A 26,918-nucleotide genomic window follows, 5' to 3' on the forward strand; every position below is an offset into this window, starting at 1 on the left:
TTGTCCAGGCTTATGGAGCTTTCATGATGGTTTAATGAATAGAAAAAAGGGAAACCACCGAAAAGTTTCAACTGACCTCCACCGTGTCTGTAGCAGAGATAGGGGAAGCGCCAGATATTGCCTAGTCCAACAGCATAGCCCACACAGGACAGAATATAATCCAGCTGACGACCCCAGTTACCTCTCTCAATTACTGGGTTAGTGGTGGTCACAGTGTCAACTGCGATGACCTCATAGCCATTTCCACTCAGCTGTGCATTGAAACACAAAAAGGCTGATGTTATGAGCATGCCATTCATGTGAGCATCTCAAGTTTTCTAAACACATCTAAGTTGTTCATGATTAAAATACCAATAAGTTAGCGCCTTGCCTTTGACATTTTTTCTCAAACCAAAAAAAAACACTGGAGCAGACCAAACAAATAATGTTACGTGTTTACTGATGTGTGTAGGTCAGGGGTAAAGCAATTTTTCCCAGGGAAAAATTTTGGAAGGGGGGGGAGCAAAGCAATCATTAATGAACCACTGGAAGGGGCCACCTTCGATTTTGTAAAAGTAAGCTTGTGATTTTCATCCCCTTTCACCTTTTTGTTATATCTTTCGCATTTATGTCTCTTTTTAGTTTTTTTTTAGCCTTTTCCCTTTTTCCGCAGTGAACAAGTGCCCGCTTCGCCCCCCCCCCCTCCGCCGCACACACGACGTACCGGTAGGCCCTATATGTGGACTGAAAGTGCAGCACTTTCTTCAGTTGGAGGTACCGCGAAAGCATGCACGCCATGTGCAAAATAAATCTCCATTTCTATACCTTCTTTTCTTTGTCCATATCTTCTTCCTCGTTCGAAAAGTCTTCCGTTTGAATATCTTCACCGAATTCCCCTCCTCTGCGAGAAACGCAAACAATACCAGGAAAGGCGGGGTAAAAGCACTTCTAACACAGGTGTAGTGTATCGAAGCAAGTTGAACATGTGCCGTACACAAATCTAATCAATAACCTTAGAAGTAATAGTCCTTACTTTATACTTTTGGACCAACGCGTGGCTTGTCAACACACAAGAGCTTTGATAATGTTAAATCAGTTTAAAGTCCAGAGCTTTTGTACCGTTGTATCAAGGGCATTAACGTGGCACACAGTTGAACATACAAATAAGTTGTCCTCGCAAAATGCCGACTGTGGGACCTGACCTGTTCATAGATTAAGTCGCATATGACTCATAAAACCTTACTGTTCATCACGTGTAGAAAAAGAACCATCACAAGACCGATGAAAACTTCCACAGTTTATTGACTAACAGGTTTACTTACTGTTTATCCTCTGCAGATCCCCCGCTGGACTATTCAAGACTATCGATTGTATACCACCTTTTAGGTGTTCAATGCAAGACGACTGGAGGGTAAGGCAGTGTTCTTTTTGTACCGACATCCCTGGGAACCTGAAAACCTGTGACTTGGCCCATATGGAACCTTAAACGTTTGCAGGTAATGAGTCCAGTGGGGCAAAATGAGCATTTTAGTTTTCTGAAGCGAATGCTCGACCAAAATTTCCAATTAAAGAAATCTGAAGTGGTGACTTTAAAAAAAAATTTTTTTTTGGTTGTTAATGAAGCTTTGGAGAGTTTTGAAGAATTTTAACCACGACTTACGTAAGGGCTGTCACAAACACCGTTATCGGTGACGTGCGTTCTGCCTTTCACTTTTTTAAAATTGCCATATCTCTAGCATATGATGAAGTTGGCTTTTGAAACTTGTACTCACCTTGAAATGGTAAGACTCCGCCTCGCATGAAGCGTGCAAATGTTACTCAAATATGTTAATACTGACATATGCCACATAAAAATTTTGTATTAGTATGCAACTGTACGGCGGAACCAAGTTGGCACAAAGCCAAGGAATTTCTTTCCATATTTTGCTGTAGCTCTGTGCATTTAGGTGTCGTCGACTTACACAAGCGAAACTGTTGTTACTGTAAGAATAAAAAGAAAAATCCCAGACATTTCTTCTGACTGATTTTTCCTACCTTAAAGATTGGTTCATTTCCACAGACTGATGTGCACCTTGAATTGCAGCATAACTGTACTTCCGGGTCGTAATAATAAAACTACCCTTAGTTCGTGGCCTAAACCAGTCATGATTTGACATTATCGCATAAAACGGTTTATCAGATGTTGACGTCTGACCGATGAATGTCTTCTGTAAGCGCCAACCGGTATGCTTCTATATGATTTTGTCCCCGGTATGCTTCTATCGGCTAGGTTTATTTTTTTGACTCATATTGGTTTATAACAAAACAGTTCACACGTAGATTTTATATTTCAAACCACGGAAAGTGCTGTTTTAAATTTTCTGACAATTCAAATTTACATCCGTTTGTTTCCATTTTTATGCATAAATTTAGCAATGTTGTAATTAAAGCAGTCCCTTGTTCGAACCAGTCATTCATAGTTACCTATACGGATTTGGGAGAGATGAATCTGCCGTTTAAATCGAATTTGTTTCAAGGAGAAAAATCGGGATCCTTATCAAGGCTCCACACCTAGAAATAATAATGGCTGATTTCTCTTGGTTAACTGCAGGTGAAGAAGGTCATAGTTCTTTGACTTACAGCAACCGAAGAACGGCACATCAAAGCCGTAAAATTATATTATGATGTATTGTTTTAAAACTTAGTGTGTTCCGGCGGTTGTAAATGACAAGACATCCGCAACTTCTGACAGGGTTCCATGGAAATTTCTGCAAAAATGCAATGTGAAAGATCTCGGAGCGGGAAATAGGTTGTCGTTAATATATTCATCGCATTAATGGTGCAATACACGCCATCCAGGCCAACACATCGACAGAGCCAGAAAGAAAATGTCAGTCTTGGCGTGATTCGTCCCATTCGTACACAGAACTTACTCTTTTTTCTCCCTCTTCAATCTTTCAAGTCGTCCTGCCGTAAGATGAACCACGAGGCTGGCGTGGCCTCGCCTCAACCCGCTTGCCATGAGGTCTTCCTTGTTGGCAAGACGTAGTGTCTGCATGCTGTCATATCCATTCGACTCCAACTTTTCTGCATGTTCCATCATGCCAGATTTTTCCAACATGCTTTCTACCGACCCGCTGAGGGTGGACTTCCTACGGAGTTGAAGGTGCTGGTCCCCCTCGAGGGACTCGCTGACGTCCGCTCCGTCTCTCGGAAGTTGCTCATCGCGACCGACCTCCTCGAAAGCCTGGTTACTTGTTCCTTGCATGGCTTGACTGACCCTTTCCTCTTCCACTAATCTTTGAACTGCTTCTTCTTGTTCTTCCTCTATTATCTCTTCTCCCAAAGTCACACGTGCCTGCTCTGATCTTTGCTCTGATTGCTCGATTTCTTTCTCTTCCTCCTCGGCCATGACTTGTGCATCATCCACCTCACCGCTCATTGTAGAAGTGTCCTCTTCGGCTTTCCAACTCACAATACAAATGTACTCGTATTTTTCATCGACAAGACTTCTGTGCAAACTTCACCCCAGGTCACTTCATCAATTTTGAATGATGGACGCGAAGGGGTTCTTTTGTTCCTGATAATAACATAAGCACTTTGGATTTGTTCCGTCGATACTGTGACCTCAGCTGATTGTATTTCAGGAGCATTTCTCCCCAATACACGTTGAAGAATCGATGATTGCTAAGTGACTGTGAAGTGTTTCGAACGGAACACTATAAACAGCAAAGAACGTGTCGGTTCATCGATTTTCTTCATTGCGGTTCTCTCTGTCTATATTGTTGTACAATATGGGTGACATGGACATTTTAGAACAAAATCCCCAAAATTTAGAATTCATATTCCGTAGGTCGAAATCTGCTGTAGCTTCGCAATGTGTCGACTATACTTAAATCGTTTTCGGGTGTCTCAATGAAACACGGAGTCATTTGAGAATTTCTGTTTATTGCTGCCTTGTCTTTGTGCTGTAAATCAGAAACATCTGGCCATCGTTGTCATTGGATACAAACGGAAGAAAATCGAGACGTGTTCCTTTGAATGTTATTCCATTGACTGATATGGCCACCTTCAACAACACTTTTGTCCGTTTTTACAAATCAACTGTTACAAGAAAATTGCTCACATGTGTTTTGATACTCGCGAGGGCACAGGTTGATGGCCTCGTGACCCAGTATACGTCGAGAAAATATGCCTTAGGAATACTGAACCAGACATAACATTCCGGGACACGATCCCAACAGAACACTGCATGACCATATGGCATGACCAACAAATCCTGTTGCTTCCTGCCCTTAACCTTAATATGTTTGACAGAGGGTTAAGCACCCTGAACAGAACTAAACCTGGCCTCAGTTTGGTGACTTACATATATAGAGTACATTATAACAACTGAAAACGCCCCATAATATTGCATATATGTCTTGACAGTCACATTCACATATTATTAAATGAAGACGTGTATGCCTCATACTTGGAATGGCATGGACTAACTTGCACAGAATTTGAATTTTGAAGGCTTTAGTGAACAATGTCTTTGATCGCTGTGTCTGGAACTTCATCTTTGTCATGTGGTTTGATTTCTGGGACCCTTAAGTTTCTTGCTTGGGGATAAATTCTTGTAGAATTTTTCTACTCTGGGAATAATCTCTTCTCTGTAATATATGACTCCACAACGAGACTTCAAAGCAATAATTTGTGATTTCCCTGAGACGAGTTCTTTTAACTCGTTTGAAGCTTTTGTTTGTCAGCGTAGCTGGCTCGATTGTTTGCATGCATGAATCTCTGTATTTCCTCTTCCATTCTCTTCCTGGTGGTCTTTATACAGCTGCATATACACTTTCTGGCGCTTCCTCCATTCATTTCCCGCCTTTTCTTTATCAACTGGATCATGAATCCTGTAACAGCTTTCTTCTTTAGCGTGTCTATTTCTCGCCGTTACCTAGAGTGCGGTTTCTTTGTTACTGTCTATCACCTGACATCGGGAATCTTCATTATTGTTTTCCAGTTCGTTATTTAGTACTTGTTATCTGTTTTTGATAACATCATGGAGCTATTAATTAAACACAAGGAGTTAAGAACGAAGTCCCGACAGACCGTAATCCGATTAACCGTTCCAATCGGCTCCATATCGTGGTTACCTGCCCCAGTGAAGACCCTACATTCTTTGTACACAGTTATCGCCACCGCCGAGGAGCTGGTAACCCACAGACTCACCGTTTTTTACTGGAGTAAATAAATGGTGGAAAAGATGCACGAAGAAGATGTGCAGTTCTCTTCAGCAGTCCTCAGGAGTTAGCGAGTGATCCTCACAGATATGCTCGAAAATTCCATATCGGCGGGTGGTTATTTGGCAAACGTCGGGCATTTTTAGAGTCAGTTATGACATTTTGCGGTTGCGGCGGAAGAGAACAAATACCCACAATGTGAACTGCGATTTTATATCATAAGCCTCAATCCTAGTGGTTTCTACGGTTAAAAAAAGGTGGAAACATGCCGCAGGAATGCATTTGACAATGTTGCGAGGTTTCATGCCTGGCCAAATGTGGCCAATGACAGGAAGGACAGCGAATCTTTCCATGTTTTTGTGTGTTTTTTTTTTATTTTCCTCGGAACCAGCTACATTCTGTCAGTTTTCTTGTCGCGTATTTTTGGAGAATTTGTGTTAGTTAGTAATTTTGTTTATTGTTAAGAGAGATTTTTCGGCAGGTAAAGACGCAACCAGACTTTCATTATCATTGAAATCTAAGAACAATCACTAAAATTATCGAAATTTAAGTCTCTGATGACGGTGGTTTCCGTCTCAGGGCGGCCATGCTGAACATCCGGAAGTGTTACGGACACGCATGCGCTGTACCCACAATCCTTTGCAAATGCAACCCCAGCATTCCAAGCGGCGCGTAATTTGTTTTGTCCTTGCAGCACGTGCAGTGCTGGCGGTGGCCATCATTGACCCTTTTGATTTCTGTATGTGCTTACTCCTTGTGTATAATAGCTCCATGGTAACAGCAAGCATTTTTAGACAAATAACGCCACGCAAAATAGTGGCAGTCTCGTTGCAGCTCATCTCAAAGAGTGGTCCTATAAATCAACCAGTCAAGGTCGGAACCAGAGGACCCCCCATCTCCATCCAGTTAAAAACATCTGAGCCCACTTTAAGGGAATTCCAATTGCTACCTCTTGCTTAAGAGTATATTGAGAATGTATTACTGATAGGCTTTCACTCGACTTGTTGGAAGCAATCGCGGACGTAATAATAGAGAGGCTGCGGGATGGTGGTTAGCGAGCCTATGGCAGTTATATGCTGGGCTCACAAACGTCGTTGTTCAATATCCTTCGTGTCTCATGCAGGAATCATGACAAGTAGGACTGGCAAGGTTGTTTCGCACGAGGGAACCCATTTCTTTCAATGTAGAATTCAACAAGAGCTGTTTTTCCTTGCCTATGGCGGTGTCTGCTAGTTTTCCGTTCCTAGAGGAATGACGGCATATCAGGCACTGGGTCTTGATTTAATTTCATGTAATGTAGGAACATTTGGCTCCCATGACTGCGTCAAAAATCTTCGTCACGAGCGTCCCAGCCAACACCCCGTTTTCTACCCAAAACTGGGTATAGGAGATCGTTTCCACTGTATAAGGCCATGTTAACATACAATCAGTGACGTGTGGCCATAATACCGTGTGTAGTTCGCGAAATACGTCAAAGTATATAGCAGATATGATAATTTACGTCATTCAAATTGGTATGCATCTATATACATAAAATTAGGCTAACGGTTTTCTAAATTTGTTTGCTTTACTTTTACGTTTTTACTTCTTAATTCAGTGGTAGAAAATTTGTGTGAATTGCAAACCCCACATTCTCTTATATTAGATTATTAAAAAAGATGATACATCTCACAAATGCATCGAGTAAATTTAAATTTAAAGCAGATTTAACAAAATGGGTGAAGCTGCGTTATTGAAAGGAACATTTGAGAGTCTTCAAACACCCATGGCATAGAGTTTACAGCGGCCTTTTTGCTAGTGTCACGGGCGACCGTTTCACAGAGTTCAGTGACGTGAAGCCTTCATGAATGAGCAAGGAGCCTCTCCCTTGGTTGCCATTCTGTGCACGGTTTTGTCCATCTGTTGTTATTAGTTCGGGCCGTACGCCTTGCCCACCTCCATTTTTTCTTCTCATGTTCCGCTTGCTCTCTTATCCAGTAACAAGTTCTCCTGTCCTTTTCAGTAATTCCCAACACACACCTTCCATAGCTCTTGGTGTTGTTCTAAGCTTCTGTTCCATGTGTTTTGTTATCGTCCGCGTCTCCGCTCCATGATTCATTACTGGTATGACACACTGGTCAAATGCTCAGGCATGATGGCATCTTGCTCTTCGTGGTGCCACTTTAGTACCTGAAAGCACACATTCAGCTTCGGTTCTCCTGAGAGTTGGTTGTTTTTCATATTTGCCAACTGTTAAAATTATAAATGCATTTGTCAGCTGTTTAAGTATCGTGGATGAAGCAACCCCGCCCGTTCCCATGGTTGGTTGAAGTCTAAAAATGGAATGATGTGAGCACTTTAATTGCTAATTATACATGCAGGTTTAATTAATAGACAGGAGGCAGATCAATGTCACCATTCCTGTGTACAGGTATAATGTTGGCATTTCCCCAGCTGCTAGGGATTGTATTTGACTTCATGCACTCCGTGAAGAGATCTGCCAGTCGCTTACAAACTCGATCCCTCCTTCCTTGAAGAACTAGATGAGCACTTCATCTCCACCTGATGCCTTTCCCGTTTTCATTTCTTTCAATGCATACCTTATTTGATCGCTATGTCTGGAATTTCATCTTCGTCATCTGGTTTGGTTGACTTCAAAGCAATAATTTGTGATTTCCCTGAGACGAGTTCTTCTAACTCGTTTGAAGCTTTTGTTTGTCAGCATAGCTTGCTCGATCTTTGCATGCACGAATCTCTGTATTTCGTCTTCCATTCTCTTCCTAATGGTCTTTAAACAGGTTTCTGCATATGACACTTTTTTGTGCTTCTTTCTTCCATTTTCCTCTTTTTCTTTATAAACTGGAATTTTCCTGTGACAGCTTTCTTCTTTAGCTTGTCTATTTCTCGCCATTACCTACAGTGCAGTGTCTTTGTTGATGTCTATCACCTGACACTGGGAATTTTCATTATTGTTTTCCAGTTCGTTATTTAGCACTTGATATCTGTTCTTGATGGCATTTATCCTTCTTTTGCTTAGGGGTTTTAAAATCGGCTCGTGGCTTTCTCATTGTGACTTAATTAGCTTTATCCAGTCTCATGTTACTCTTGGTTAGTGCTCTATAATTAGACGATGATCGCTTCCAGCGCTGAACTGTGAAATAACTATGACATCTTTCACTGTACGCTATAAAGTCTGCATGTATATCATTCTGTTTCTCCGTTTGGACGCTTCCACGTCCTTTTTCGATCTGGATTCTTCCTAAAGAATGTGTTCATTACATTGGAGTTCTTGCTTTCTCAAAATTTAATCAGCTTTCCTCCCCATACTTTCCTCTTTTCTCCTCAGTTTTCTTTTCTCTTCACTTCTTCCTCTTACAAATTCCAAAATTCCTCATGGATTTTCTTGGGGAAGTTACAAGCTGACATTTTTTAATGGGTTTTTTTCCAAAAAGGGTTATAGTTTAATTTTTTGATGAACTTGAAGAAATATCATTTATTTATCACGTGTATTTAAAACTGTTGTAAAGAGAATATTAAATATGTGGATGGCGTGTCTTTGTCTGAGAGAAGAAAGCACTTTTGACATGATTGGTGTCAACAGTTTTTGGGGGTAGCATTCATGAATCTTTGTAAATCCTGCTCTTTTGGACTTGCTGACACTGACTTAACCCTACAGCACTAATCATATTAACCAATCACTGCTAGAATTATCTACGGTCAGGCTGTCCTGCTTGAGTTGTCAATTACAAAGATAATACATCAACATCATCTCTCTATAAAACAACCATCGTCTCAAGTCTGTTTCAACCGTCTTTTCTGCCAAGACCCGTGAAGAATTAAGCGACGTCAAGATTTCCCAACGATCGCGCTTGCACGGTCCATGCCGTTTGAAGATGTGACGGCCTCGGGCGAAAACTGATCAGAGCAAACATGACCAGCCAAGACGGGCGCGAGTAACTTCATTAACCGCGACGTCACCAAGTCATGCACCGCGGCATTTTTAGCGACCGGTCTAAAACAAAAAAACGAAACAAACCAAAAAAAAAGACAAAACGTAAATCGAAATTTGATTTCACACCCGGCGGGGCATAATGTGAGGTGCTAACAATTACCCATGGAACGTATTTACATTTTGGGGATACGGCTTGCTGCTAAAAAAATAATGCGTATTGAAAATTGCACATATTCGATGTTTTCAAGCTGTTTTCCAGAATGTTCCTTTTGTACATGTATATCGCTCCTGTTCTACTGATTCATTCCCCTTATGCACCCAAAGGAGTCGGTAAGGAAGATGGTAATGAAATTCCGACTCACCTCGCGGTAAACCAGCATCCTGAGAATAGGCACGCTGTTATTTATTTTGTGATCACCGCGACACATGGTAGATCGCCAGGGCAGGAGAGGGATACCAATTCTGAATTCTGACATAGCAGAAGGTTCTAGTGGTTTGTGGTCCCTCCTCAACACCCTGCCTGCTGCTGCAGGTAAATGCTTGCTTGCTAAAGAACTCTTCTTTTCTGAATCATAACATTCTACTCGTCTGTGTATATCATGCCTACAGTTCAGCAGATTCAACAGGTTGTCTTTAATTGTAGAAATTTAACGTACCGATATCACCTTGTATTGATACGATCATAGCTTTGGATTGCCTTTTACGCTTGATAAGTTCTGTTAAAGGGAACACCTCAACTGCAAAGTTATAAATATGAACTGGGAAAATTAGAGTTCAAATTTTGCTCGACCCAGTAAGGACCCTCTATTGCAATTCCAGCTTGCATGAGTTGAAGTTCTGCAATCGGGGTTTATGTGTGAGGCTGATTGAATGATTGAATTGAAGCGTATATTATTCAAACTTCTGAAGTCCTTGTTCAATACTGAAAGTCCTTGTTGAATATTGAAAGTTCCCGACGGTAAGAAGTGGCATGTCAAGGATTTTCTGGAACTTTTTATTAATAACGTGTGGGCATATGCACTCCGTATTGAAACATATGGAAAAACTTCAAGGTTATGGACCAACTCGAACAGACTGAACAAATCGAGTGGATTACATCCTGAACCAATGGCACTAATTCCCATGAACCAAACCTGGCTTCCAATTCAAAGTTAAGACCTGAGGGAGAATACTGCCGAAGCACTAATCACGTTATCCAGGACTCACAAACGAATACACATTCCACTGATAAATTTTAGTCCTTCTACTTCCCAAACAAAACTCTGAATGTTGTCTTGCACAACCATATCCACCCACCTTGTCTTGTTTCCCAACATCCATCCTTTCATCCGTGTGACAAGGAGTCTCTCTGCTGCCTTGCACTTACTACGCTCCCAATCCATCAATTACCTCTTTCCCCCGAAATCATTTCCCCTTCTCTGAGCGCCGGTCACCCAAAGCGGCGCGACATATCCCTCTTCCCATTTATTTGGCCTCGGTCTGCACGCAGATTTTCTTGCTGATTAAAATGCATACGCACCGATAAATTTTGCGGTAACCACTTGATAGCATGAATATTCTGTTGGGGGGATTTTCTTTAACGATCATTTTACTCAATAGTCAAGTACGCAAAACATGAAAATGCGGTGTAGAGGTCGCTCTCAAATACAGAATAAATCTAAATGTATTAATAGTTACTCAGTTTGGAAACTCCAAAATTCCAAGGGCTAATTGACTATACATGTATTTGTAACCCAAGGATTTTACCGATTACGGGTCTTTACACAACCCAGCACAAAACACAAGACTTTACGCTTAGTTGTAGTAGTAGGGTAGTACGTATAGTGGTTCAAGGGTGATGGTAAGGATGGCAATATAGACGGTGACTTTGAATGCAGTGCTTGTCATGCATGAGTGGAATAGTAGGTTTTTTAACAAAGTGCGTTGACAACATAATATATATAGCTCTATGGGTGACCTAGAGCCCTTAAACTTCGTTGATGACCTTTGCACGCAGTGTCTTGTGCTGTGTAGCTTGAACTCAATCCAACATAAGGGTTTTGGTGCTGCAGTCATTTGAAAATGAAAATTCCAGGCAACACACCACCGCATTGGACCTAGTATGCCTGTCTTGTGCATTCATAGTTAAACAAAATGGCTGAGTTTCATCTCAATGCTGATTTACGTAATTTCCCGATGTTATAAACAGAAACACCAACAACTGCTGTGAATGGTGTGATGACGATCTGTAAAAGGAGGCAATGTGTGTTTGATACCAAACATCATGTTGCACTTAACACATTACAGCCATAGAATGTTACTTTAATGTCTCTTTTTTAATGTAGTAGGCCTACTTCTTATGCGTGAATGATGACTGGTTCATGGGTGTGTGTTGAATTGACATATGCACGCTATTTTCTCAAACCTCGATGCCATCAGCCAACATGACGCCACCAGTAACCGTCGTGACGTTAGAAATGATGGTCTTAGCGATGACAATGACGATATTTAAATTTGTTGTTGCCACTGATGTTATGCGTGCAGTTCAGTGTGTGTTGGGGGTGCTTATTTGCCTTTAGTTACCCAAGCGCTTGAACATCCGCAGATTTGATGTTACGGTGTGTCCGTGAACGCCAGATTGGTTTCATCAAGGGTGACGCTTTCACTACCAAATCAAATCTGACAGGCTTGTATGAAGGAGCCAAGTTCATGAGAAAGTTAGATGTTGGACACAAACAACGGACAGTAACTAGAGGTTCGTGTTTGTCTCACAAATGTTACCTGTTATCAGCCATACTAACACGGTAACTTCGAAATCTTCGAAATCTTAGGTTGCGCCATCTTGCTCAAGATTTCCCAAAAAGCATCATCCCCAACTCCACACGCTGGATTAGTAGGTTTTTGCGACACAGTATAGTGACAATGAAGTAACTGACCAAGACCCGTCACTCTACAATTACATGCTTATAAAGCCCTGTCCTCACTGGACTTTTTTGTCAAACTTACCAAGACGAAAGTTGCTTTCCCATTTTAAGTCCAGTGCCAGGAAATTTCCCTCTCGGTTACTTTAACTGAGCTACGCGGTCATTTTTACCGGCCAACTTCTGCCGAGGGCAATTCTTGAGTCACTTTGGAAAGTCATTCTTTATTCCTTTTTTTATTCTTTATTCCATTTTATGGAAAGTTCCATGGTGCGGAGAGCGCCGGTCGGTATATATGGAGTGTATAGCCGACCCCGAAGGGTGCACCCCCGTAAATAGGCCACAAATTTCCGACAAGCTAATTAATAAGTTATACACTCGAGATATTCTATTAGAGAGTCTTGAGGGCCATGGAATTGGAGAATTGAAGAAATATGGCACTGAACCTCTGGCCTGGACCTAGGGCTTCCAATTCGGAGCAGTTTGGATGCAATCGGTTCCGAAAGAGGCATTATCTGGCCTATTTGCAGGAGGATGCTTTTTCAAACGGCTACTTTTTCCTGTTAGGGAAATATCCTTCGTTTTAGGGGTTGTCTGCTTTGCGTGAGAATTTCTCAAAAAGTCATTTGTCAACCCACCAAAATTGTGAGGAAAATTAAAGACGACGTTTTGCTCATCAGTTTTCTGTGCAGCCTAAACACCTGTGAGAGTTTTGATTCTTTTTAACAGAATTTTGAAGTATTTCACTGGGGTCTATTGGAATTTACTTACTGGGGTGCATCCCCGAGCAACGGCATACTTCAAGGAAACTGCGCGTGCGCATTGCACGTTTCACCGCGTTGTGGCATGTGGCGGCCATTTCCAGTGCAATGTTCTTCTTTTGGTCGCAATTATGGCAGAAATTATTATTGATACCATTCGAAGATTAACTCGTGTTAAAGAGTGCACCATTTCCAGATGATAAGAAGGACGGTAACAATGTGCTTTTCCTCTACATCATACTTCTGCACAGCGTGGGACGCCATTTTGAGCCCTACCTTTACAGCGCAGTTAATGAGGGGGGTCTTACTCATTGCAAGAATTTGCTTAATCAAAAAAAAAAAAGGGAGGAGACAGACGGGATCATACTACTTGAAAATACGTTATTGGTTGAGCCAGCCACCTAAATATATTGGGAAAGGCCTTGATAGAAGCCAAGGTGACTTGGGCAAAATACTGAAGCCGATTTCCGGCTGTAGATGGATGCAGCGGCAAGCTCTTTGAAATATCCTGGAAGTGAGGTAGGCAGGAGGTGATGTCACAGAATCTCAAAACTACAGTAATTCGGTGCGAAGTCTTAGTTTATGATTATGGGAAGATTAAACCATCAGCTTATGAGGTAATTTCTGACCACATAATAAAGTAAATTGCAGAATTTATTTGACCTTCGCTTTAAATAATGTTTCTACCTTGTCAAATTAAAATAACCTTACACTTTTGGCAGGTTTTAATTACAAACCTGACAGAAGGTCACGATTAAGCTAACCCGTGGTGAAATTGGGAATAGTACACGTACACTCGAAATGATTAACGTTGCTCCCTTTCGGAACGGCTTCTTTTTCACTAAACAAATTAAGACATAGATATTCCCTGTATAGACATGCTACACGTATAATCAGGTGTCATGCATCATAAGCACTGCTATTAGTTTTGGTTCCCAATCACAGGTAGCGAAGTGAACTAAGCGGAGGAGGACAACACGAGTTTTTTATTAGTTACTTACTACACGGAGTACATTAATATTGTACTGAGGATTTTCTACAACCAAATGTCACCTATGCTTCCTCTGGGTGCATCATGAGGATAGAATCAAGGTCCGAAACCAGCCTACGGGCAGAAGTGACGTTGGGTCCTGTCTCGAAATGCCAGAGATGACTTACTCCGACACTTTAGCCAGCAAACCATGAATGTAACGTTCCCCAGATGGTAGAAGATCAATTGATGCAGATTGTAGAATGCATGCCTTTCCTTAAAGTGACTTCAGCAGAAACCTGGTCACATAACTTCATCCTGCACATCTGAAGCATAATTGAAGCAGTACATCGTTTCCGACCAAAGGCAGTCTGGTTGACAAAAAAGCCAGCGTCAGGCACCAATCACAAGCATCACCGTGTGTGACGTCAACTCGTGGAGCCATGGAGTAAACTAGTGTTTCCTGTCAACGACTGTTGGCAATTTCAATTGCCGTCTCCTATATATTTGCAGTCCGAGTAAATACAACTCAATCTTTAACAAGTTTAAATTTACCGTTAAAGATGGGGTGTGAAATTCGAAATCCAATATAACCAAGATGCCGAAATGAATTCTTGACGTCTTGCGTGGTGAAACAGTGAGCAGTGATGATAGACTGGGCTTAAGTACAGCCAATATTGAAGACACTTGATATGTCATTTCCCCAACTGTGGTGAAGATATCACTTTGTTTCCAGTGGTGACACCACTGGTGGAGACAACTGGATTGTATGGCCAATTAAGTTAGGTTCTTGTGTACTTGGCTATTATTAAAAACGGTGTCAGGTTATAAAAAGTCATGATTTGCTGAGCCCAGTCTTTGAATCGGCCACAACTCTCGAGATCTGAACCTTCTTCGAGATTTTGGTGCTAAAGCTCTAGCCTTCAAATGTTGTTCATATTTCCTCTCAACCTCAGGTGAGAAGAGTTTATGTACGTGATGTAAAGAATATCAATGGAGCATGCTACTTTAAACATCCGACAACATAATGATGTCTTAACAATATTATTATATACACTAAGGGAGGCCTATATTCATTTCTTTTTCTTAAACGTCAGAAGAGGTGATGGCAGTTACTACCGAACGTCCTTGCAGGTGACTTCAATCGAAGCCATTTTCATTTTTATTTTGTGCCCTATCATTTTGATCAAATTATTTCTCGCCAACTTTCTCTACCTGCTGCGATGCAGTCTTTTAGTTTAACCCAATTTTTTGAGTCAGACGAGCCCTTTATAAAAGTTGCAATAATTGCTAAGTGGTGTCGCCCACATGAAAGAGTTCAAATACGTAGCGATGGAGAATTTTTTTCTGAATCGACACACTCCCATCTTGGAAAAATATTAAGATCCGGGTTAGTCGAGACGATAATCCAAGGTGTAGGAGGCATTGTGAGGACAATGGTGGTCTATTTATCGCTGAAACCAAACAACAACTGCGCTGTTCGGTTTCATGGATTGCCCTTGGATTAAATGGTATGGTAGCTTATTGTCGAAGTTAGAATATGCTAAAAAGTTTGCATCATTTGATTACAAGTGTCGAATTTTACATTGTTTTACATGCGCGAAATTTTTATCTTTCTTTTTATCTTTCTCGTTGTTTTTTAAATAACTGGGAACAGAAACGCCTTTGTTAAATTTGTAAGTTATACAAATTAAAATGCAGACGTACTTTCAGCTGGACAAGAAGCTGGTGAGAAATATGCAAATTAATAACCAATTTTGTATTTTTTGGGCTTCCATACATATCGTCTCGTCGGCTTGCAGTTTTATCGTCTTACGTTCAGCATACAATTTAGGTATTATTAGTATGATTATTTTATTTGTCGTCGTCACAAAGGACAATACAAAAATACACAAAAAGAGCAAGATGACAGGCGATGAGAAAGTGAACCTAATCACTATTGCCAGCAGGTACACAGCCCTCAAACAACAACCAAAAAGCTTTTTGTTGTATTTTTTGTAATGCCTTTACAAAAAATACAACAAAAAGCAAAAATATCTATATACATCCATACAACATGTTAAAGTCAAACCCAAGAGGGAGAAGCAGTTCAAAATTAAAAGGGTCATTAAAAAACGGGGCTTAACATTAACGCAATACCGGTATGAAATTCTATAAATGAATCAGTCTGTCAAAACACTCTACAGGTTAAGATATTATAGCTACGTTCGAAAGAACTGAAAACGTTGTTTGGAAAAAAGTCAACTCAGAAGTACAGCGCCAATCTAACCACTGACTTGGAAATACATATTAATTACACCAAACTTAATGTATTGCCGTTAAGCCAGAATTTGAGTTGTCTTAAAAACTGCGAAAGAGGGCCAATCGATAAAACGTCTCCAACAAACGAGGGAATACATTAATTGGATTGTAATGTAAGCAATTATTTCTAGCTACAAGATGAAAAACTTTTAAATCGTTGAAGTGTGGGGAATTAATATGAATGTTTGCAACCATAGCACGACAAGAAATCTCACAATAAAGCGTTTTAGAAACAAACGACACCAATAAATAGTCCCGACGGTACTGTAAGGTACACAATTCAATTGATTAAGTCGATCAACATAGGACATCAAAAACACACAAATCAACTTACTTCGTGTTGACTTGATTTGGTTTTTACTATTTCCCAAATGGATAATTGATTGATTTCGGGAACATTCATACAATTATTTCGAGAATCAAATGTACTGAATTAGTAATTTTTTTCCCAAGTTACATGAAGCTGTTCACAAACATAGTCATCAAGCAAAAGCTGACAGGACATAATGTGCCCTTAAAATGACATCCACCTTTGACATGTTTGGATAATTCAACCTCACACCTCCAGCGTGGCAAACCAAAATGAAGATTTCTTTCCTGTTTAAACAACCTTCCTTACCTCGGTGCTTGCATAATGCACCTTTGCATCCTGGACTCGACGATATTACATCTGACACGAGTCCTAACTTGATCACTTTCTTTTCGCGCCTAAATTTAATCTGCTGCCGAAAAAGGCGAACCTACGTTGACTCTTGTTTGTGAGATCCGCGTAAGGCGAACGGACCGTTTAAGAAAAGAACAACCACGCATGGCAGTGTGATGATTTGATTATATGCCTCCGCACAAATTAACACTGTGTTAGAGAAAAACAAGGCACTTCCCCCGGACGCAAGCAAATAAAAACTGTTCGGAGTATATATGAATGAAAAGAAAAATTAATGTTCAGAAAAATGGCGTTGTTGCCGTTGTAGTAATACATGTACCACTGTTTTGCAGGTTTTGTTATGCTGCTTGCAGTCTTTATTAAGAAATTTCGCATTATTCCTTTTGGTCCTTTCGAGTCATGTCACAAGCGAACGCTAGAACCTTATGGGCCTATCTGCAAATTGTTCACCCAACCGTTCGCTTTCGTCACCTCCTCCGACAAGTATTAGTGGAGGGCTAATAAACATGGAAAACAGCATCGAAAACAACTGGAAAGAGTCAGGCTCTTTCCAATCCAACTTTTTCTACAGCCTCCTGTATTGATTGTTTTTGTGGTGTAATATCCCTAGTTCTGCTTCAGGTCAAACGTTCATATGCGAAAGTGCATTCTTGGTTCAAACCCCTCTTTTATCCAATGTGCACAACGTCATCTTCAAACGCCTCAAGATTTCAAAATACTGAAGCATGGAAAAGTCATTTATAAATAACCAAAGACTTAAAACTGTATTCCTGAGACAAAACTGTGTTGTCCTTGAAAAAGCACAAAGACCAAAAGGGTCATGGAGCATGAAAAAAAATCAATTTCTGTTTGATGCCACTGCACCCGCATGCATTTCGTTTTCCAGTCATGCATTGAAATTAAGTATAATGTCCTGCAAAAATTAATTATACACAGGTTTTTCACGTGGTTGGGAAATGCAGGTGAACTTTAAGGTAGCATTGCATAAATAATGCAGTGTGAATAGATTTCTCCCTTTTATAACGCAGACCTAAATATTACGTCCTGGCTTGTATTGTAAGTGCTTTTGTGTTCCCAAAGGCAAGAGAGAAAACGTCAGCGTTTAAAGAATGTTCAAAAACGGCCCATTAGAATATGCACCCTTTCACGCCCTTGGGATCACACAACACCTTTCTTTGCTTCTCTTCATACATTGACTTAATCTGATATGAACAAACTTCACACAGGGATTTTCATGTTGAAGCATATTAACAACCTACTTCCTTCAGTGTTTTCTTCTTAGTTTACCGCATTTCATTCTGTGCATAGCCACAGCACTACGTGTAGATCACGTCTCAATCTGTTCTTGCCTTTTGCACGCACATCCGATTCCCTGAATACAGTGAGATTCCCTGGACCCCGTCTTTGGAATAGTAGTGATGGTAATATGAAGTCCCAGTCATCTGTGGGATACTTTAACAGAAACTACAGAAGGATGCTCTAACATCAACTACAAAAACACCTAGTTTCTGATTATCTGAGGTAGCTCTTTCTCTTTTATCATTGAAATCTTTCTTTTGTTCTTCTAACGTTTCTAGAGTTTGGTAATTTCAATTTTTGTTACATCTCAGTCTATTGGTTTGTCTTTGTTTTGTTTTGTCCTTGTTTTGTTTTGACTGTATTTTACTGCAATTGTCTTTTTTCTGTATAATCTGTTGTCAGTCTTCCTTGTCTGGTTATTTTTTGTTGTCTTAATAAGGCATTTCTGTATAAGACTTTGTCTTCTCAACATATCTCCGTATTGGCCCCCTTTTATTTCAATGTCTTATGGTCTTATTTAACTTTCACTCTTGTGGTCATAAATCTTTCATTTATTGAACTTGTGTATAACTTGATATATACATTGCAAAACGGAAATAAATGTTGAGTCAATGATAAAAAAGAGTGAAATGCGTGGAGCCTAATGTACAGTCGACTAAATGTGGCGATTTGAGCGTACATTCTCGAACAAGACTTAGTGTTTCGCACGTTTTAGCCAAAATACATGCAGCTGAGGGTTTATGTCTTAGAGCTTGCATTGTTTAGATCTTAGTGTTTGACTGAAAAGCAGAATACCGTCACGATGTTCTGTCTTAAATTTGGAACATAATAAGGCGCCAGAGTTTGGACAGGCCTTTCTGCTTGCCCCAACATTGTTTATAAGCATTAGCTGCTAGCAGTCTCACACCACTTTATAGGCAATTTCGTAACATTACGATCTTGCCCTAGATATACATGTACGGTGAATTTGTTCATACGCCTATACATCATCGCGGGGAGGTGCAATGAGATATACTGTGAAAACAATCGATGGCGCAACGCAACAAGCAACGGACGTCTTGCTGTTTGAAGTGCAACTGGTCCCTGACGAGTCAGCTTGACATGACCTGCCCTCAACCTCTTCCCCATGTGTTGATAGCTCGGGGAAAATAATTTACATTCTACATGAAGATTTCGTCTTAGGTGAGAGACAATGTTAACATCACAGTTGGCGTTGTCTCCCTGCTGAGCCCTATAGAATATTAGTCGCCGATCTTCTGAAAATACACTTAAACGGATGATATTCCCCTATCTTTCTATGAAATAAGAACACCCAGGAATGTTGTCAGTAGATATATGCATGTGCCTCCAACATGAGAGGGAGTTCCACATGGCTTCTCTCAAAGCCTTTTGAAACTAATTTTTGAACTTTGATGTTGTTTGCAATTACTTGATCACACTCACCACTGAATTCTTTGTCTTGGGATTCCAGTAAATACATACATGTAGTTTGAGTTCACGTGGGTCATGGGTCACTGTGAATCTACTTCTCTAAGAACGACTTTTAGGTGATTTATGTGTTCAATGTAATGGAGTCAGATATACATTAGGGCTGGAGCTTGTGAGGTACGGTTTCCTTACCCAACCTACAAACTGCGGGGACAACTTCTCTGCGTCAGTACACGCTGAGCATCTTGAGACAAAATTAAATCGGGCAAACATACATGTACGTTGAACTCCTATCCTGCGGGCAGCGTGAGCGATTGTCTGCAGGAGGGCAGGGTCGGGTTCGAGGCCGGTATAATGTCAAGTTCCCTAGGGAGCCGCGGTCACACGCGAACGCTATACAACTTCCGCAAGGTCACATCTCCAGCTTGCATTCTGTTCTCTCTACCCCCGGAAACTCTGATCCAATTTCATTTTGGGAGTTGGTTTTCCACCTGTAGCATCAAGCAGTGTCTGATGTTGAGTTTATTTTATAGTGCTGGCATGAGGTACATTATGGTTTCCAGCATATGTCATGTTTGACATGAAATGTTTTGCATTGAATGGATTTAATCGTTTCCCTGTTTTCTGAGTTATTGCAATGAAGAAAGCTGTCTTTCTGTCGTCAGGTGGTTCTGTTAAACTGTTAAATTATGTCAGGATTTTTTTAATCCCAAGTATTTGACTAAATTGAATAGTTAATTCGTAAACCATAATCTAACTGACCTCCTGACTTGAGCTATGATTTAGTTGGGCGACACACCGCGTGTTTTTTTTCAACCTTTGTCGTGATGGATGTAAATCTTTCACCAAATCTGTACATTTTTGTGCTCAGCTGACAAGAACACTATATCTTTTTAAAGCGTCTGATTTTGTTTTTTATTCTCAAGGAAGGAATTTTTCCATTTTTCCAGTTCCATGTTTACACATAATATTGCATTTTTCCCGCCATACGTCTCTCTATTCACGGTTTAGGCTATTCATGGAATGTTTCTGCGTGGTAAAAAATGAAAGACAAGGTCGAGGACCAGTAAAGCCAGAACGTGATGCTTTACATCACCTCTTAGTATGTGCGCATACTACCTGGCAAACCAAACTTTCTGTGTGATATTGTATGATTTGATATTTTCGATAATAAACATATCTTCAGCGTATGAAAAACTGGCGCTACTGGACCTAAACATGCTGTAAACACTTGTCCATACATAAGAAACTGCAAAAACTGTCCCGCTGACTTATCAACGCCTCAAATTTGAACAAATGATTCCAGCTCTAGCATACCATTGTCGATTAACGTCTGGTGTCATTCTTGCGTTAAAAGTGCTTCAGCATGTCCTTATTGTCCTTACCGAATTCCATTTTCCAATCGTTAAATCGTTAAGTTCACACCTTAGTGTTATCAAAGCCTTTGATAACACCCAGGGTGTTAAATTAACGCCACAGTTTTCACAGTGAACCAGTTAGGATATTGAGAAATGTAAAAGCAAGTCAAACAATTCCAAGGGCCCTATCTTCTCCTGTTACCCCGTCGGTGCCTCCTTCATAATAAACATCGACTTGGGGAAACATTGCCGTTTGTTAGGAGTCTTCTTATTATGAGGGCCCCAAGGAGGATATTACTGACAATTTTGAAAGATGCTTAAACGCTTTGAAAATCCGTGAGAAGTGACAAAATCATAGTCTTGATTCAAAATGGGAGTGGATAAGTGGATGCCTGCGGAAGCTAGCTTCTTTCCATTTCTACCTATGATTTCATTACTTTGAAGTAACGAACGACTGGCCGTATATAGGTATAGCCTTTGCAAATGTAGAGCTTGCCTTTTCATCGATTCCTTCACATTTCCTCTTTTGTTAGAACACTATTAAAGATTAAAAGCGAGCACAAACGGTGGCAGAAATGGTGGTCTTGAACAAACCGCTGTCAAAATGCAGTCGTAAGTTGAAAATTACACTTACCTTCTTCAAAGTCCGGTCAAGATGTTAGATTAATTCCGAAGGAAATGGGTTCGTTGGAGGATTCTACATGTGAGCTGTAGAAAGTGAAGTACTCCACATAGATTCGATGGCTATCGATTGCACCCCGCAAGCTTTATACCGCTCCTGCTATCCACGCCAAGATCTCCTTTGCTATCACTGTCAGCACCACCAAACATGAGAATATATCATAGGCAGAGAAGATGAAGTGTTTATTCACAACAACTGAAAGGGCGGGAGAGACTTTGCGATTGCCAGTGAGTTCTACGGCACTTGGGGCGGTTGTCATGTAAGTCAACCAGCCACGGAACGATACTCCAGCGCTGAACGGTTAACCGACTGATTGTATCAACGCTGAACGATCGCACCAATCGCGGCGAAGTAAATGGCTCGGCCACGAGAGTAGAACGCGCAGACTCACTTAATACAGTGAACTTGGCAAAAAGCACGCCCCACTTTTAACGTTTTAATGCGGGCTGGAGCTTCACTAGTGATGAGCGAGGCACCAGGTTCATAACAGTATAGACGTACGCTCAGATCTCTCCGGTTAGATGGCAACGGGGAAAGTGTGTGCGTACGAGGCACGTGTGTTCAGAATAGCGATCGATCACGGTCATTGGACAGAATGGATTCGTATTATTGGTGCTGAAACGGAATGCTCTACGGTAAAAATCAATTCAGGCAACAACCTTCCGAATTCGAAGTATCTTACTTTGTATGCGCTCGTCAAAAATAATGCCCACCCGATAATTTTCCGAACGGCTTCTAAGGAGTACACATGCGCAATGACGTACTCGCTGTCTCCACCACCTTCGGCCTGATGCCAAGGCTCAGGTTGCACCATGAAGACAACATAGACCCAGTATAGTAGCGCACCCAGGTTTTGGGTCCAGGGGCCCGGGAAGGCAAATGGGATTTTCTTTAAAAATGATTGGCATTGTTTTCTCATCGATAAAAAAATCTTCATTCCTCTTCCTAGAAAGATGATTGTGGCGCATATTCTCCACATGGCAATCCCTGTCCTCTGTATACACAATTGTGTAGATCTCACACTAGTCCAGAAAAAAAAACAGGATGAAATGCAAGTGGAAGGTTTTCAGTTAACCAACTTCAAATTTCATTCAAGTACTCCAAACAAACTTTAATGAGAGACATGAACTTTTTAAAATTAGATTTCATTAAGTGCGCAGCTGAAAAACAAATTAACTGTTTTTAAACCGGTGTTGATAAAACATTTATTTAGTTCAGTTGGCCTTTAGTCAGATTTTCCATCCAAGCTATGGCAAGTTTTAGGGCAAAGATGAAGTATTTTAAAGCCTATTTCAGGTAAAGATGGACTCTTTTGTGCTTTTGCTTATTTATCGCCTTTGCTCATTTATCGTCATATCTCATTATTGATTCTGAATGTCCCTGTTGATCATTTCATCACTAAAAAGTCTGGTGGTGATCAAAATTATCTTAGTACTATCGGATTTTATATTATATTGATTTCATTGCTTTTCAAGCTGCTCAAGTTTGTTGTTCTTGAATTCCACATGTAACCCATCTCCCCCCCAAATTCCCAAATCCAGATTTTGAGGTTTACTACCGGTAAGCTTTTGATGCAGAACACCCTTAATAATGGCACTACGGAACCAACCCACACTCTCCGGTGCTGTGAACAATTAGTTCGCGGCGGTAGATCACGAAGGGTAGGAGGAAGTTATGAGGGAAGCGGTAGAGAAGCCGCTGACGTCACATCCGGCAATCTAAATTATACACCGAATAAGTCCATGTATGTTGGGATTTGTTTCGAGGATTGTTTTCGTTGTTAGCCCGTGGCAAGAATCTTACGGGTGTTTCCGCTGAGCTTGGCTGTCGTCACACGGGGGAGACAGCCGATTTACCAGGCCTCAGCTTCGATTGTAAAACCGCAACGTGCATGGGGCTTGTGTTGCCGCTTTTAATGAAATGGAAAATAATGTGATTACGACAGAGCGTATTTCGCATCGGGGGCTTTTTGTGTTTCATGGTCGAATGGGAATTGGTTGTTAATAATTGCTATGTTCATTTATTGCTTAGATCAGTCAGTATCAATATTTCGTTCTTTTTTTATAAAATTCAATGTATATTTAGGAAAATAGTAAAAACATTTTTTTAACTATTCACTCACTCGTAATTTCGTAACTTTCAAACGGCGAAAAATAAAGAAATGCCCAAAGAATATGTCGGGGTTTTTCCAGCATTTCACATTAGGGCCTATTCAGGTTGAGCTATTACCGAACCATTTCTCACGAGATTCAGTTTTTTTGGGTGAGTTTGAAATGCTGGGGGAAAAGTTTCTTAGAGCCAAACCTATATGACATTATTGCTTAAAAACATCATTTATTGTTCACCATTAAATTCAAAATCGCTGTGATAGACACGGGACCGGACAGTGATGGATTACGACTTGTTCTATGATACAACAAAGACGACCAAGTAGAGACTACATGCTACAATCAAAGTTGTCTTTAAAATTCTTTGACTGTAAAAGCCGAGTTTTCAGTGAAAGTTGACCCCTGGTGGCGCGCTTCCCGAACCCTTAAGTTGGATAAGAAAAATAACGCGCAAAAATGTTAGAATTTGTAATATGTTTCCGTTAAGTTACTTCTTAAAAACCGTATTCGTGAAAAAGGCCTTTGGTGAAATGTCTGCTAGTATATCGATTTATGGAGACGGAAAAATTACCTGACCTAAAAGAGAAATATCCTGCCAAAAAATGACCCTTCACTTCCAGAATTATACTTTATACTAGTCTCTCGGTAAAGCCAAAATAAAAATAGACCAAAATATCGTAAGGATTTTGTAATTTATGAGGAAATAAACCTCAAGCAATAATCTGCTTTTATCAAAGATTCTAATGTATATTCTAACCTTTGCTGACAAGAACTGTGTCAGGTCAACTGGACTAAATCTGGAACCCATCGACTGCAGATTGGGAAATCTTTGCAACGTTTATTTGTACAGTCTCGTTTCCATGTAAGTACGGAGAATTGAAACAAATGTGCATGACCAAGGAGACCTAGGACGATACTTCCGGAAGTGAAATGTTGTTGATGAAATTCGTTAGTTACCCATCTCCATGTGACTTTTCCAAAAAAAATACTTGAGGAGGACAAAGGGAAAATTCTGACATGAGTATTTCTTGAGATGGATTCATTTAGAAATAATTCTTCCCCAAATGATCGAACGTGATACAGAGGCCCGATGTAAAATCCCCACAGGCGGACCGCGCAAGGGTTCCGGAAGCTTGCTGCCTGACCTTTTACTTTCAGGCCCTATTACAGTTCAAACTGGCTGACGTCTGGATGTGTTCTCACATCCCACTGAATATTTTCTCCACCCTAATTAGTTGGACTAGGCAACTCGTTTTAGAGTGTTTCTTGTGACGTACAAAGGCTGCATTGTATTTCAAGTCTTTTCGTCCACTATTGTTTCGAAACTTGTCGCGGTATGTTTTTCATTTTATATTTAATAAAGATGATATACTGTACATAATTGTGTCCCACACCTAGAAGTCAGCCAAACGATTTAATCTCCAGTAAGTTTTGTTACAGTGGTTTCCTGGAGTCTAATTTCAATAAAGTTCTTAAAACCACTCGCATAATTAAATTTTATTTCAACCTTTCGTGAATAATAAAAGCCGTCCCTGGCCCAGATCTTTGTTTCCGATTCAAATCTGAAACGGGGGCGCCCTGCAATTTTACCGCTTTAAAACTCCTGCAAATGCCATCTTTCAACAGGTGGCGCCCTTTGCATGCGGGACAAAATCTGTGAAAGTCGACTGGACGAGCAGACGACAACCCGGATCTGACAAAAGGTGAAATTTTCGTGGTAATAATGTACTTTGCTTGAACTGTCGAGCCCAAATTCTTAAAGATTTTGTCAGTGTTTGTTGTTTTTATAACAAGTTTGACTGTCTAATTCGCATTTATTCAACAGAAAAGCCAGTGGCAGTGTATTGTTTGTAGGCCCTAACGTTAGAGTGCTTGGCTTGCATTTTTTGAACCGTGAAACACGTGTCGTATGACAAGGCCTATGTACAAAACGTCGACGGCCAAATTAATGAACAAAATGCAAACACTTGTGTGGGTTAGCCTGCTTGAATTCTACCTGTTTTTAATGAACTGTTTTTTTAAAATTTTTGTTTGTTTTCATCTTTGTACTGGATAGGCCTAGCTTCTTGTGTCGATGATGGGGAGCGTGCGTTGGGCATTCCGTTTTGGTTCTTGGAAACCCACACAGGCTGAATGGACTCTGGCATCTAGGTGTATACAGCAGGAGGAAAAAGACAAGATCGGCAAATTTGTCTTCAAGAAAGATGGCAAGGCCTCAATGGTAAGATGTCAACAGCTGCTCTTCTTAGGCTGTTTGAAATTAATTGTTATTATATCCACATCACTGCCCACCATGCCCAGGCTAATTTTCATACCTTCCCCAATTTTTTACACTGAATTTTGTTCAGTGTTGTTTTTTCTTTGAATAATGCATTTTCCAGACAAAGTTGTCACCAAAGTGGCAGGCACAGTGGTGTCTTCATGGAAACAGCAAAAGGACCAGTCCTAAGCAAAGCATTTTGATTGGAGAATTTAAAACTAGCTAGGCCTACTGATATGTGATGAATGGCCGTAGCACACTATAGCTGTAGCTGCTGCCGACTAATTTTTTATATTAATGCCATACATCATTGTGTTCTCGTGGTCAACATGACGTCATTACAGCCTGATAATGCCCCGCAAAGGGAAAAACTTTCCCTCATGCTGTTGCGCAAGACTGTATAAATTTGACATGTTCACTGCTATTTTGTAATTACCTTACCAACAGGGTTCTGTCTTTTAATGTATTGAAGTGATATACAGCAAATATGTGATCTCTTGAGCATCCTTTTTTTCCCCTCAGCTTTGCCCTTTGTAAAGAAACATTTAATGGATCACCTCAGTAGGCCAGTGTTACTCTGCCACCTGAAGTATTCAGTCTTTGTGTACTAAAAATATTAGCTGGTAAACAACCTTTTATGCATCACACACCACCAAGAAAGTTCCAAAAGTACACAATAGTGAATACATCTTCTTTTCACCTCCAAAATCTCATTTCATTCATACCATTCTGCATTCACATTAATGATTTTAGTATTCTAAAATATTTCTGTGAAAATTCACAAATGTAGCCGCATTGCTGTATAAACTTGTGTCTTTGCCAAGGTTGGAAGGCTCCTCATCCGAAAAGTTGTTGCAGAAACCTTGACATTCCCCTGGAAAGAGATCAGCCTTGCAAGAACAGAGAAGGGCAAGCCCTACCTCACCAATGAGAACATCGCAGATCCTGATTTCTTCCCTAATTTTAATTTCAATGCATCACATGCTGGGGACTACACTGTGTTGGCTGCTGAGCCTGAGTGGCTGTGTGGGGTGGATGTCATGAAGGTTGAGGCACGAGGTGAGTCTAGT

At 40.6% G+C, this 26,918-nt stretch overlaps 2 protein-coding genes and 1 long non-coding RNA gene across 12 annotated transcripts in view; 2 read left to right on the forward strand and 1 right to left on the reverse strand.

Moving 5' to 3' along the window:
• Window positions 1–22,010, reverse strand: part of LOC110983730 (sodium- and chloride-dependent glycine transporter 1-like) — a 39,362-nt gene extending 17,352 nt beyond the window's left edge. The window contains exons 1-3 of one of the 4 annotated variants that reach the window (XM_022243228.2): window positions 21,433–22,010; window positions 805–880; window positions 77–251 (exon numbers count right to left, since the gene is read on the reverse strand). In XM_022243228.2, coding sequence (XP_022098920.1) covers window positions 77–251; window positions 805–822 — 193 coding nt within the window. In that variant the 5' untranslated portion in view covers window positions 823–880; window positions 21,433–22,010. Of the gene's footprint in view, window positions 1–76; window positions 252–804; window positions 881–1,301; window positions 2,462–2,891; window positions 5,775–10,413; window positions 10,585–21,432 lie in introns of those variants that run through there. The other 3 variants (XM_022243227.2, XM_022243225.2, XM_087133687.1) reach the window with 3 other exon arrangements.
• Window positions 160–25,292, forward strand: LOC147800166 (uncharacterized). The gene is made up of 4 exons (XR_015424543.1): window positions 160–299; window positions 653–753; window positions 1,318–1,390; window positions 25,215–25,292. It is a non-coding gene; the product is annotated as an uncharacterized LOC147800166 (long non-coding RNA).
• aasdhppt (aminoadipate-semialdehyde dehydrogenase-phosphopantetheinyl transferase) overlaps window positions 25,198–26,918 on the forward strand; it is a 120,360-nt gene continuing 118,639 nt past the window's right edge. For 5 of the 7 annotated variants that reach the window (XR_015424540.1, XR_015424541.1, XR_002598766.2 and 2 more), the window contains exons 1-3: window positions 25,216–25,291; window positions 25,645–25,809; window positions 26,673–26,907. Coding sequence is in view for 2 of the 7 variants with exons in the window: in XM_022243242.2 (XP_022098934.2) it covers window positions 25,663–25,809; window positions 26,673–26,907 (382 nt within the window). In the remaining 5 variants the exon portion in view is untranslated. Of the gene's footprint in view, window positions 25,306–25,644; window positions 25,810–26,672; window positions 26,908–26,918 lie in introns of all 7 variants that reach the window. The other 2 variants (XM_022243242.2, XM_022243243.2) reach the window with 2 other exon arrangements.

The sequence above is a fragment of the Acanthaster planci genome, linkage group LG02, assembly GCF_054643075.1.
Source record: "Acanthaster planci isolate LZ-2023a linkage group LG02, COTS_SCS, whole genome shotgun sequence".
In the NCBI taxonomy this organism is placed as follows: Eukaryota; Metazoa; Echinodermata; class Asteroidea; order Valvatida; family Acanthasteridae; genus Acanthaster; species Acanthaster planci.